The sequence below is a fragment of the Zootoca vivipara genome, chromosome 2 (genome assembly GCF_963506605.1).
Source record: "Zootoca vivipara chromosome 2, rZooViv1.1, whole genome shotgun sequence".
NCBI classification, from domain to species: domain Eukaryota; kingdom Metazoa; phylum Chordata; class Lepidosauria; order Squamata; family Lacertidae; genus Zootoca; species Zootoca vivipara.
The window spans coordinates 106,058,094-106,072,603 of NC_083277.1; the positions used below are offsets into that span (position 1 = coordinate 106,058,094).

Consider the following 14,510-nt stretch of genomic DNA (forward strand, 5'->3'; position numbering starts at 1 on the left):
GCCGCCATTGGAGGCAGCCGCAATGCCTCCGCCGAGCGGGGGGGTGGTGAAGGAGTGTCGCTGCCGCTCTAGCCTCGTCCAGCTCTATGGTGAATGTTGCCGCCGGCCCGTCGGGAGCCTTCAAGTCTATGGTTTGACGAGCCTAGAGCGGCGGCACCCGCTTCATTTTCACGACGGAAGTGGAAATGAATTCAACGCGGGAAGCTGCACCCAAAGGGTTACGGGCGCGAAGGGATTAGAGGCGCGCTTCCGGTTGTCAGTTGAAAGAGCGGGGTAACCAGTTCGAAGATACAGGAACGGGCGCTATTGAGATTTGGATGTGAAACGGCTCCCTAGCCTGCAATATTCTTCTTACAGAGAAACACAAAGGCTTAATTAAGAGGGTCACTAACACACACCTTCCTCCAGTTTTCCAATGCTTTTTTTCTAAAAATGTTTAGGGGTACTCTCATTTTGACTCAAGAAAATCACCATTTTATAGTTCAAATGGGGGGAAATAGATACAGTAAATGGACAAAAGTACAAAGATTCACACAATGTTTAGGGGTATGTGTACCCCTGTGTCATAGCTGCCAAGTTTTCCCTTTTCTCGCGAGGAAGCCTATTCAGCATAAGGGAAAATCCCTTTAAAAAAGGGATAACTTGGCAGCTATGCCCTGTGTCCCCCCAGAAAAAAGCACTGCAGTTTTCCATTCATTCATTCATTCCCTGTGTGCTGTTAACTCAGAAGTGTGCTGTCTCATAGAATCATAGAACTGTAAAATTCGAAAGGGGCCATGAGGGTCATCTAGTTCAACCCCCTGCAATGCAAGAATCTTTTCGGCCAACGTCAGGCTAGAACCCACAACCCTTGGAGAGAGAGAAGACCTGAAATAAAGGACAAAACTGTCAATGCAGGATGTAGCATTTTACATTGAAATAACGGACAACTCTGTATTATACAGGACAGGTGGAACCCTACTTTTGGCCAACGTCAGGGCTAGTACCCACAACCCAGAGATAAGAGTCTCATGCTCTACCTAATGGGCTGTGCTTCAGCCCTCTCTGTGTTCAACGTGATGCAGTTTGGTTGTTTCCCAATCCCAACGCACTCTCCACAACAGTGACATAGCTGCCAAGTATCCCGCATCCGCCGGGAAAACCCCTTTTTTCTCACCGTTTCCCGGCGGTCTCCCGTTTGGCAGAAAATCCCGGCATTGTCCCTTAAATTCGATTCTTCCCGGCGGCCATTTTTCTGGTGCCGCTTTGCCCTTCTATGGGCACCAGAAAATGGCGGCGCCGGCGCCGGAAGTCGCTTCCGCGCATGACCGGAAGTTGCGTGACGCGACTTCCGGTGGCGCTTCGCCCTTCTATGGGCATCAGAAAATGGCGGCGCCGGAAGTCGCTTTTACGTGTTTCCGGTCATGCGCGGAAGCGACTTCCGGCACTGGCGCCGCCATTTTCTGGTGCCCATAGAAGGGCGAAGCGCCACCGGAAGTTGCGTCACGCAACTTCCGGTCGTGCGCGCGCTGCCGATCCCGGATCTTTACGATCCGGACTTGGCAGCTATTAACAGTGAATGCCAAACTTGGCCCTCCAGCTGTTTTGGGACTACAATTCCCATCATCCCTGACCACTGGTCTTGTTAGCTAGGGATGATGGGAGTTGTAGTCCCAAAACAGCTGGAGGGCCAAGTTTGGCTATCACTGTTTCGCAACAAGTATTTGTATGGTTGCTTTGTTTTAAGAGATACAGAACGGAGCAAAGCTGGTGGGGTGGCATCATCCGAACAGAAATGGTTTATAGAAATGGCACAAGGGAAAGTTGTGTGCTAAAAAATAAAGCCATTTTATTAGAGAATTTTAGAAAGTTATTTTGTATGCCTTGTGTTTCATAATTTTAATTGTAAGATTCTACAAAACAGCCAGCAAACATAAAAAGCAGAACAATATCATGTAAAAAACATTAATATTCCTTCATTGATCCACATTCTAGACTTTTATCATCTCTACAAACTGTGTCTCAACCCTGCAAAGTTCTTACTATCCTTCTGCATATGTAAACTATTAAAAAGTGAACATAAGATTGCAAAGGAAGTCAGCCTCAATAATTATGTCAAATTGGCTTTAAGTTTATCATTTGTAGAGCTACGACTCTTGGAATTATAAAGAAAAAAGCAGCATCAAAAGATATATTCTAAAAACCTCCAAGAGGTCAAACATAAAGTGGCTTTGGCATTTCGCTTTTCTTGATAAATCCCAGGACTTTTAGAAGACACCTGAAGGTAGTCCTGTATAGGGAAGTTTTTAATGTTTGACATTTTATCGTGTTTTTAATATTCTATTGGGAGCCACCCATAGTGGTTGGCTGGTGCAACCCAGTCAGATGGATGGCTAATAATAATAATAATAATAATAATAATAACACAGTCTTTCCCAACCTGATGCCCTCCAGATGTTTTGGACTACAACTCCCATCAGCACCATATGAAGGGCAAAAAGTTGGCGTAGGTTGCCTTAGGTACTGACCATTAGACCCCTATTTCCTTGTGCTATTTGATCAGCTCCCTAGCATAACTTTTGTGCAGGCCAGAGGTGGTGAACCTGTGGCCCTCCCAAGATTGTTGGATGACAATTCCCACCATCCCTGACCGTTTGGCATGCTGGCTGGGGCTGCTGGGAGTTGGAGTAGAACCAATAGTGTAGGTAGCCGGGGGGGGGGGGAGGCGTCCACACTGGGTTGGGACATTGGGCATCATGGGTGTCTGTAGGGCGGCACAGGAGTCTTTAGTGTGGCATGGTGACTGCCACGCCTTGAGGGCTTGCGGTTCCTTGGATTTTTGAGCGCTGCAGGGTGGTGGAGCTCAACAACTTTGGCGCCTACCAGGCATCAGCGGGGGTTGCTACACTCTGGACGTTCTCCACCCCTGGTGTAAATAAAGGCTCCTCTCTAACCAAGGAAGACAACGGAACAGAGGAGTTATGATCATTTTGGATTCCTGGCTCTTGTGGAAAGGAGACCTTTGTACCACGTGATATGAAACAGTGGAAGCTGATTCACATACAAATAAATACTTCCCTTCTTCCTAAGCAACAGTTGGTCTGCAGTATTGGTCACTGGATTACAAGCCGGCTCCCAGCATCAGAAAGTTTGGTGTTGTTGTTTTTAGGGGGGGGGGGACGAGTGAACAAACCTTGTTCATGCTAAACTAATTTGTTACATTTGAACAGCAGAGAGAAGACAATCTTCTGACTTCTTTTCAGTAAATTGGTGAACTTCCAGTGTGTGTTTTTTGTCATCGGCTACTGGAAATGGAAGATTTATGTAGCTACAAACACTGGTCAAGCATTTGGACATGTTCTAAAGTGCAAAATACGGCTTAAAAAGAGACATTCGATATTTTTCTGCCTGCCTTATTTAGCATGAATGGAAAATCTGCTATGCCAGATGTGAAACTGCTGCCAGGAACATAACTAATATAGGCAATTTAGTCCTACTTGAAAAGCACTCATGTGCTAGGCTGGGCATTCCATTCCAAGAGCCTGCGATAATATTCCAAACCTGAAGCTCTTTCTACAGCCATAATTCTGTAGCCTCCATCCAGCGATAATGTACAGTACAGTGGTACCTTGTTTCCCAAACGGCTTAGTTGACGAACAATTCGGCTCCTGGATGTCGCAAACCTGGAAGTGTTTGTGAACATTTTTTCGGAAGCCGAACATCTGTTTCGGCTGTCGGAATTGTTTCCCGGCCAATTCACCAATCAGTAGCTGCGCCTTGGTTTGCGAACGTTTTGGAAGCTGAATGGACTTCCAGAATGGATTGAGTTTCAGAACCAAGGTACCACTGTATTGACACACTAGAGTCAAACTGGCTTAGTAAGTAAATTCATTTCCTCTCTGAGAAGAAGGGGGGAGCAATTCACACATCAGAAAGGGAAGCATGCTAACCAAACTACAATTCTCAGGAATCTCCAGGGCAAATTGGCATAAAGACGGTATATATTTATAGTTCTGGTATCAGGTAAAAAAAGGTAAAGGACCCCTGGATGGTTAAGTCCAGTCAAAGGCGACTATGGGGTTGCGGTGCTCATCTCACTTTTCAGGCTGAGGGAGCTGGCGTTTGTCCCCAGAGAGCTTTCCAGTCATGTGGCCAGTATGACTAAACCGCTTCTGGTTAATTCCTTTTGATATCGTTTATAGTTAAGAAGCCACCTATATCTGTACCATAGATCCAAAAAGCCGGGTAGACAGGGTTTACCACATTGATTTCAAACCGATGTAAAAGGGTTACCTTGTCAGTGAGAGAATAAAAAGATAAGCGATTGCTTGGAATGTCAAGGAGGACGCCAACCTGCAGAGGTTTCTCTTCACTAATTGGAGTTTCCTGATTTCTGTGCCATGCTGAGAGCCGTTTCCTTGACCATTCTATGCACCAGGATAGCTCACTTCTTCCTAGCTGGTCACTCCTCCCGATGTCCTCGCTGGCGACACCAATAGCCCATCCTGTGCTGTTTCTGGTGCTAACTTCCCAGTAGTGACACCCTTTGGAGAAACTCTGGGAGCCCAACACCTGGCTGATGCGGAATCTCTTCGGACAATGTTCATAGTCAGAGTCCCAAGGGGTCACAGAGACTGTCCTTTTATCTGCTGTGAGTTGAAGCATGTTGCTGACCCTCTTGGGATCAAAAGTCACTTTGGATGCCCCTATAATAAGCAAAACCATTTAAATTAAACAAAATCAACATGTTGGATCAAGAGAATTTTTGAAACGGGCAAGGGCGGCCTCTTTGCATTTGAACCTACCCGGACCCTGAGATCATCTTCTGAGGCCCTTCTTCATGTGCCTCCTTCACAAGAGGTAGGGAGGGTGGCAACATGAGAACGGGCCTTCTCTGCAGTGGCTCCCTGTTTGTGGAAGGCTCTCCCCAGGGACGTTCACCTGGCGCCTTCATTGTACACCTTTAGGTGCCAGGCAAAAATGTTCTTTTTTAACCAGGCCTTTGGTTGATCTGATTTACATCCTATGCCCTTTTAAAATGTGTGTGTGTGTGTATGTGTGTGTTTTGTAAGGGGGGTATTGGGTTGTTTTTATTTTTATTTTGTGCTTTTATATCTTATATAGGATGGTATATAAATTCAATCACTCACTCAATTAATTAATTAATCAATCAATCAATGCTTATTTTGTATCGTGGCTATTTAATTAAAAAACCAAAAGTACATTGGTGGGGGTGGGGCCGGGGTGAGTACTGAATATGATAAGATATTTCTCTGTGGCTAGGAAATCATTTAGAGCAAGATCCTATCTCACACAATCTGGAGAAATTTACAAAAACATCTTGCAGCTCAATAAAACTAAATTTCTGAAAGCCGTTAGTTAACAAAGTTTAAGAGATGCCACGCTGTTATTTTCAAAACATAGAATTGAAAGAAAGAAAGTTCATGATTTCAGTGTGAAGCTTTGACTCTTAAAACAGACAAACAAACAAGTTTGACTCAGGGCCTGATTTAGGTTTGATGAGGCCCTAAGCTACTGAAGGTAATGGGGCCCTTTATATGCCCAGCTGTCCTTTGTCAACAACAAATTGTCACTGTTTTTTTGTGTTGAATATATGCTGTATGGTAATTTACGGACCTAATAGGTATCTAAAGCCATTTACACATAACAAAATATGTATTTTATCAAAGTAATTGTTGAACTGAAATACAATTAAGAAGAAGTACCGGTATATTAATAGTGAAATAATTATTAAGCTCTAACTATACTTTTTATCTTCTATTTTGGTAATGTACATCCAGTTGTTTTTTCCCTTTAAATTTTTTGGGGGCCCCAAGAGAGTGGGGCCCTAAGCTATAGCTTGTTTAGCTTATACATAAATCCAACACTGCTTTAACTGGACATAAGCTGACAGAATTCAGCAGCAGGACAATCAAACTAGGTCTTGCAGTACCAAAACAATGGTTCATTGAATGTCTTGCCCACACTTCCTAACACCACTATCTTGCATATGCAGTGACTTATACTTACACTGAGAAAACTGACTTGAAATTGCTGGCATTGGACTATCTCTGGCCGATGACATTGCTGAAGAAGAGCAGCTGGTTCCCGGAAGAGAATCTTGATGGAGTGCTAAAAAAGAGAGTCCCCTGGTTAGCAAGTAAGATGTCCTTAACCAACAACAGAGGGATGCTGTCATTTGATAGCTGCAGAATATACAGGTGGCCCTAGAAACCCCTCCCTGGGATTATACATTTACAGTCGTACCTTGGAAGTCAAACGGAATCCATTCCAGAAGTCCGTTCGACTTCCAAAACGTTTGGAAACCAAAGCGTGGCTTCCGATTCGGAAGCCCCGACTTCCAAAAATAGTTTGCAAACCGGAACAGTCACTTCCGGGTTTGCGGTGTTCGGGAGCCAAAACGTACCTGTTTGAAAACCAAGGTACAACTGTATTTATTTACTTTTCTTACATTTCCATTCAATCTTTCTTCTACGATGCAACCAAAGGTAGTATCCATGTGTTTTCCCTGTGGTCACCTATCCGGGAACTAACCAGACCTACTCCTGCTTAGCTTCACCAACCTCATGTGCTCTGAGACCATGCAGGGGGTGGGACTATACAGAGAAGTTCCTTGATTTCTTACGGTGCTCAACATTTAAAGCACTATTTTTCTTGAAAAGATCCAGGGGCCCATTGAACATTAACTAGAGGGAGCTGTGGCTTTCAACTCAGAAAAAAAACTTCTGCCACCACTTGAAGCATGAGACTACAGTCCCCTGAACTTCTGTGCAGCTGCTCAAAGTTGTAAAATCACTGAAGTGCATGAGAGCAACAGAGAAGGATTAAGATTCAGTTAGTTAACTACTCACAAGAATTGCTGGTGGAGGCAATTTCATCCTCTGCCACATTGGTCTGGGTATCAATAGAGTCAGAAGTCATGTTACCTGTTCCTGGAGAAAATTCTGTAGCAAAAAAAAAAGCATGCTCAGTTAAATTATTGAAACGTGAAGCCTATACTGACAGCACATGTCAAATTGTTGCTCCTTTGCAGACTATGGTTTCAATTCAGATCTGGATTAGATTAGAACCTGGGGTCCTTAAACTCATATTCAAGGTAAAAAATTCTGTATATGTGAGGGGCTTATTCGGACAGCAATCGACATCTTGGAACGAACTGAGTCTTTGAGTAGACCTCATAGCAACAACATGCCGCCTAGTTTTTAGACTCTTGTCTTTTTACTGCCCCTGCCCACTTTTGTGCCCCACCTTCTCTGATGAAGAGCTCTCGAAAACTCACAAAATCTGCCACACCTTTGGGATACTTTAAGTGGATCCAAATAAAAGGCATTGCCCAACTATGGATTTTGGAGTATCACTAAACATCTTTGTAATTACTCATATTGGCCTAAAATGACCAAATATGGCACACACGTCCACACCTTTGGGGCAGGGGTGGGGAACTATAAGCACTAGAGCTGCCAATCAACAAAGGAACTTGTCGATTTAGCAATTAGCCAATTTAAATAAATGTGCCACCTCACGAGTGGTATATATCATTAGATGTCCGTGCGGGCTCCTCTATGTGGGTCACACACGCAGACCGATCAAAGTTAGAATTTCTGAGCATAGATCTAGAATTAGAAATAGCGTTCTTGATGCACCACTTGTTAGTCATTTTATAGAGGCATCGCATACAGATCAAGATCTAACTTTCTTTGTGACATGGGTCTACTCTGGACCCCTGGAGTTAGCCAGACGGAGACTAATGCAGCAATAAATGAAGTTCATCTTCCTGTTTAATACTTTACACCCCAATGGTTTGAATGCTGATATAGACTACAACTGTTTTTTTTGTAATCCCCCTGTGTGTGTTTGTAATTGTTTAACTTGATTGAGCTTTGTATTATGTATCACACTGTCCCTTTAAGAGTCTATAAGTATTACCTTTGATTGATTACACCTGTTATTATCTGTAGTCATATGTCCTTGAGCCTTTCCTGTACAATAGGAGCATTATCTGTTGTTACACCTGGAGTCTCTAGTTAGTACTCCGTCTTTGAAAGCTACATGCTTACTGAAGAAGCCAACTGTGGCGAAACAAGGTATATAACCGAGGAACCTTGTCTTCACCTGTGGATATTCCCATGCCCCGCCCGATCTTCATTCGGACGCTTCGTTGCCACCTAGCTAAACGTTGGTGAACACCTCATTCTGTGGAACTCAAGCATTTACATCTATTTGCAAGTACTTTTGAACTGATTTATTTCCACATGGATACCCTATATGAACTATGACATATGAACTACGACTTACGACTGTGGACATTGCATTTATGTTGGACTAAGTCCTTTTCTGATACTCTGCAACACGTGGTTGTGCTTTTTATGTTATTTTACATTGTCTCTACAAATTCTTGAATGACTTGTTACGGGACCGCCTCTCCTGGTATGCTCCGCGGAGGACCTTAAGGTCCACAAACAACAATACTCTGGAGATCCCGAGCCATAAGGTGGCTAGATTGGCCTCTACTAGGGCCAGGGCCTTTTCAGTATTGGCCCCAACTTGGTGGAACGCTCTTTCACAGGAGACCAGGGCCCTGCGGGATTTGTCATCTTTCCGCAAGGCCTGCAAGACAGAGCTGTTCCGCCTGGCCTTTGGGTTGGACTTAGTCTGACCCCTGTGTTTTCCTCCCTCATGGCTTGGATTTATGGACTACTTAAAATCAGGCTGCATTTTACATTTTAATACTGTATCTTAATCTGTATTTTAATTAATTGCTTTTTATGTTTTATTGTAATTTTATTGGTGTGAGTCGCCCTGAGCCCGGTTTTGACTGGGGAGGGCGGGGTATAAATAAAAAATTATTATATTATTATTATACAGCAGACGGTTTCGCCTGTTTATATAATTGACAGTTGTGTTCGTAACTGAGGTTATTTTGTGTATGTTATTGTCAAAACCTCAACAGAGGTTCCCTTCTGGGACACTGCAGGAAATACAACACAAACACGCTGCTAATAATAGCAGCTATCACTCATAGTTAGAAAAAGAAAGAAATATTTCCTCCTTAAAATTCCCCATTTCACCAGAACTGAAACAGGAGTCTCAACAAAATAAACCTCTCATCAACCAGTCCTGTCTGTACGACAAACAGGGTCCAGTACTCATAGTGTTGGCAGAACAGGAAAAAGAACAGGGTGTTTGTCATGTGATATACCCAGAGCAAAAGAAAGCATCTTGAAGATGTTTGTGTATGTGTGGATATCTTAATATATTAATCCACAATCAGGTACACTGCACTAATACAAATTGTCGCAGCTGTAAAGATTAAGAAAACTGTAAGATCTGATTTAAAAGAATACCTATAGTGCCAGAAGCTTTTTTACTTGGAATAGTCAAGAGAGGAATTACCAAAAAAATATATTACGTTTTTTTCTGTATGCCACAACAGCAGCGAGGGTTTCATTAGCTAAGAATTGGAAGAGTGAAGATCTACCTACGGTGGATGAATGGCAGGTGAAGATGATCGAATTTATGGAACTGGCTGAATTGACCAGGAGACCGTGACCAGAAAGAAGAGTCGGTGGAAGAAGATTGGAAGAAATTTCAAAGTTTATTTAAGAAATAATTGCAATATTGTAAATGTTTAATATAAGATTTGGAAGTCTGCATATTTAGAGGTTGTAGAGGAGGATTTGTAGAGGCATTGTAGCATATTAAGATTTAGATATAAGTGTTAAATAAGAATTGAAATGTTGTTAAGGAACTAATAAGAGGTGAAATTTGTTAGTTAAGGTAAAAATAAGATGATTGAAGTATGATATAGAAATTACTAGGGATGATATACAATGAAACGCAGCAAGGAGGGACATGAGGAAGTCAACAATATCAGGACACAAAGATGATAAATATGGTTGTTTGTTCTTTTTTCTTTTCGTATTTTTGTGTTTTATGTGATTTTTTGTATTGTTGTATTTTCGTGTTTTATATGGTTTTTTCCCCCAGTTTTATAAAATAAATAAAAAATTGGGGGGGGGGTAGGAATACCTATAGTGGGCAATTCCAGAGATTCAGAGTGCTTTGTGGTGGGGCAAATCACCTATGAAGCTCTCCTCACTTACCTCCCAGGGGCATTTGGCTGTTGTCATTGTCAGGACACACATGGCCTGATCCAGCCAAGGCAGTACTGTACTTACTGAATGTTTCTGGCTATCAGCACTACACTGGTGTAAATATGCAGACTCCTATTTACTTCTTCAGCATCTTACAGGACTCAGCTTGGTAATGAGTCAGACACATTTCAGACTTCCTTTAACTAGTGGAAAATTTCAAACTCCACTCACCACGAGGAAGCTGCTTGGTGCATTTTTCCAGCACTGCCCTATCCAGTTGCCTTCTGAACTCTTCCACGGCATATATGATGCCAGAAATCTTCTGAACACCAAGAACAACTTCGGTCACTCTGATAGGCTCACCAATGGAAACTTCTTGTTCCGATGAGGTATTCTAATAATTGGGGGGAAATCACAAGAACTAGCAACATTTCCAGCGAGGATTTCTGACAATTCTTAAGTTAGAAAAGTATAGATTCGGAGCAGTGGACTGAAAAGTTCCAATGGAAAAAAATAATATCTGGAATACACCTGTGTATAAATCTATCCAGGACAGTCTAAAACCTTCCAAAGAACGCTGGTAATATTTTATTCAGGGGTTAGTATGAATAAATGGTGTTTCTGAAATCCTCCAGTTCTGTCACATATACCATATTTGTTATTCCTTTCACCCTAAAATCTTAATCCCGGGGCTCCTGGAAAACAAATATTTGTTTGTTTATATGCCACTTTTTTAAATCACAAAGGATTTCTGCTGTGGTCTATGGACGAATGAAATAAATGCTATTCTACATTCTATTCACATAAGAACTCAAGGCTTGCTACAATCTTTTTAAAAATCATGAGATGCATTACTAAAATCACCAGGCAAAATGTTAAAATCAGCCTATCTGATAAACCTGGCATAACAGAAATGTTTTTACAATTACTGTGCCTGACAGAGTCCCTTTGAAAGAAGTTGCACGTGGTCCTTAAGATACAGCCAATATAAACTGAGCCCATTCAAATATGATTCTCAATTTTCTGCATAACTCATAAACACATCTGGGCAGGGGGATGAGGACCGAGAAAAAGGAAATTCAAATGCTGCCTTACGGGTTTGTGTTCAGAAGTGCTACAACAAAAACAAAGGGGGAAGTCTTCTCTAGGTCAGGGATGCTGAGAGTTGGTCCAACAAGGGTCACAGGCCCCTGTATTAAAGGGATGGTCCACTAAAGTCCATGGAACTAATTTACATATCATATCTTTAGAATTGGAGAGTAAGTTTAGGCATTGTTTTTGTATTGCACTGGAAAAGCCACAATGGCATGCATCTCAATCCCATACTCGTTTTCTCAGAAAGCAAATCCAATTTGTCCAATAGATCTTATATCCAAGTAAGTGTGCACCATTAATCTCATTTCCCCCCGCCACCGCTTTTACCTTAATCACTTCCTCAGAGTTACTTTGCAGTTCCAAAAGCCTGTGAATTCTTGCTGTGAGTTGCTCATTCATTAAGTCTATGCTTCGTTGAGCGGCAGCGCATTCTTCGTCAATAACATTCAGCACCTTTTCCTCTTGGTCATTAATATACTTCTTCATAAAACTGAAGCCTTCTCCAATGGAACTTTTGATCCGAGATACAGAATCCTAAAACCAAGAAAGAGAAGCTGGTTTAGGAGGACACACAAGCTCAGAGCTACCTAAGAGGTGTGGCCCAACTCTTCAAATGCTTTTGGGGTAGTTCCGCTCCCCCTCTATCCCATGGACAGGAATTCCCAACCCCGACGTGGGCTACTGCCTCTTTAAAACTATGGGGATTTATATAAGAAGGGACATTTCAACATCTAGCTTATGATCTACAGACAAGGATGGCACAATTCGAAGTACTGTACAACTTTACAACTTGACTCGATTGAATTAATAAATGGCCTCTTGCGGTATGTGGAATAGTGGGGCGAATGAACGTACAGTGGCACCTCGGTTTTCGAACTTCTCAGAAGTCAAATGTTTCGTTTTTTGAATGCCAAAAACCCGGAAGTAAATTGCTTCGGTTTCCAAACGCTTTTCGGAAGTTGAACATGCTACACGACTTCCGTATTGAGTTTTCTGTAAGTAAATGCTTCCGTAAGCAAATGCTTCGGTTTTCGAACGTTTCGGAACTCGAAACAGTCTTCCAGAACGGATTGCGTTTGAAAACCAAGGTACCAAATTGAAAACCAAATTGGACAGGTCAGTCCATAGAGCATGTGGCTCTTAATCTCAGGTCCCCAAGTTGGGTGAAAGATTCCTCACATTGCTGGGGGGTGGACTAGATAGATGACTCTTGCGGTCCCTCCCAGTTCTTCAATTCTATGATAGTAGAACATGCAATCCCCCTGCAATCTTATGAATTATGAGGAAGGGGCACGGCAGACCTCAACTGAACATTCTCTGACCAAATAAACAACAACCCCAAAAGGCCTCTACATGTTCCTGAAGAGGAGAGGGTAGAAAGAGGCCAAACATATCATTGCAACTCATTCAAGTACCAACCTTCATTTCAGTGCTGTCCTTTGTGCACTTGCCGATTGCTTCAAACGCCGCTTCAATTTGTTTGCAGACTTCACTTATTTTCACCACTTCCTGAAGGGTGGAAAACCACAAGCCACATATAAACCTTTACTCCTAGATCTTGAAAACAATACCTCACAGACCGCCTCTCCCCATATGAACTGACCGGGACCCTGCAATTCTCATCTGAGGTTCTTCTTCGGGTGCTTCCCCAACAAGAGGTTCAAAGTGTGGCAACAAAGGAACGGGCCGTTTCTGTGGTGGCTCCCAGTTTATGGAATGATCTCCCCAATGAGGCTTGCCTGGCACCTTCATTACGGGAGAGATGGGATGGAAATGACAATGTTCTTGTCACTGCAAAAATGCTACAACGGCTGGAGAAAACTAAAGCTTCAGAACAAAGTAAGGTAGAAGGTAAAGCTAAAGGTTGGACAGTGTTCTCGAAGCTACCAACATGAGTCTGACCAAACTGCGGGAGGCAGTGGAAGACAGGAGTCCCTGGTGTGCTCTGGTCCATGGGGTCACGAAGAGTCGGACATGACTAAATGACCAAACAACAACAACAAAGGTAAAGGACCCTTGGACAGTTAAGTCCAGTCAAATGCAAGTATAGGGTTGCAGCGCTCATCCCACTCTCAGGCCAAGGGAGCTGGAGTTTGTCCACAGACAGCTTTCCAGGTCATGTGGCCAGCATGACTGAACCGCTTCTGGTGCAACGGGACACTGTGACAGAAACCAGAGCGCATGGAAACGCCGTTTACATTCCCGCCACACTGGTACCTATTTATCTACTTGTGTTGGGGTGCTTTCGAACTGCTAGGTTGGCAGGAGCTGAGACAGAGTAACGGGAGCTCACCCCATTGCGGGGATTCAAACCGCTGGCAAGCCCAAGAGGCTCAGTGGTTTAGACCACAGTGTTACCTGCATCCCTCAGAACAAAGTAATGAGTTCCTTGTGGGGTTTTTTTTTGTCAAGAGTCCCTGCTGACAAAACACAGCTACTCTCCCATAACTCAGATTAGGAAAGCTTCCAGGACCGAACAGCTTCAAGTCCTGGACGTCTCATTTTATGTTGTGTTATGTCCACACCCACTCTCTTCAGCAACCGCCCATGATAACCTGAAAAGGTTGGCATGAAACATCAACTAGTTTAGAGACCATGTGCTATAGTGTGGTAGTCACTCACCTGGACTGCTACAAGTGCTGATCTTGGTAGATCTTCCCGAAATGATGGGACAAGCAGTCACTCAAGGCAGGAAAATTGTCCTTAGATTTTGCAGTCACCCAGCCACAAATGTATGTGTCAACAGCGTCCTAATCAAGCCCGTACATACCTTGAGCTGATATGGAAAAACTCCAGCTGACAACTTCAGATCCTGGGCTCCACTGGCTGCTTGGTGCTCTCTCCAGGAGGGCCCCAACAATTCCTGGTGGTTTTTCTTCATCTGCTGGTAAGTTTCCACTATGTTTGCAAGTGATCTATGGTCTACCAAATTATTTTGACGGAGTTCCCCCCTGCACCTGGGGCAGAATGCCTTGGGCCCCATCTTTCTGCAGTGCTTAGAGATGCACTCCTTGCAGAAGCTGTGGGAACATGTTATAATCAGTACTGGCTTGTTAAAAAAATCCAGGCAAAGGCAGCAAGTCAATTCGTCCTGCAAATTCTTAGCAAGATCAACAGCCTCCGCAGCGGTAGCCATGGCTGCAGGGAGGCAGAGCTCTAAGGGACTTTCAGTTTCTTTTACAATACGTATTAGGATAAATAAGTTTCTGTACTTGGAAGGAAAAGAGAGGAGGCAGGGTTCACGCTTCCGCTCCTCTTCTCTATCGCAGGGCTTGCTGCTGTTTTTGATGCGGGCAAAGAGCTGTGAATCTTCTCCGCCGT

The 14,510-nt window shown here is 43.3% G+C and overlaps 1 protein-coding gene across 1 annotated transcript; it reads right to left on the bottom strand.

Moving 5' to 3' along the window:
• Nucleotides 1-65: 65 nt before the first annotated feature.
• Nucleotides 66-14,397, bottom strand: LOC118079577 (E3 ubiquitin/ISG15 ligase TRIM25-like). Its single transcript, XM_035103861.2, has 8 exons — nucleotides 13,960-14,397; nucleotides 12,609-12,698; nucleotides 11,517-11,723; nucleotides 10,326-10,488; nucleotides 6,852-6,944; nucleotides 6,010-6,111; nucleotides 4,273-4,685; nucleotides 66-867 (listed from the first exon to the last, which is right to left on the bottom strand). Exons 1-8 carry the CDS (start codon nucleotides 14,323-14,325, stop codon nucleotides 835-837), a joined length of 1,467 nt encoding a protein of 488 aa, XP_034959752.2. The 5' UTR covers nucleotides 14,326-14,397; the 3' UTR covers nucleotides 66-834.
• Between the last annotated feature and the right edge of the window lie 113 nt (nucleotides 14,398-14,510).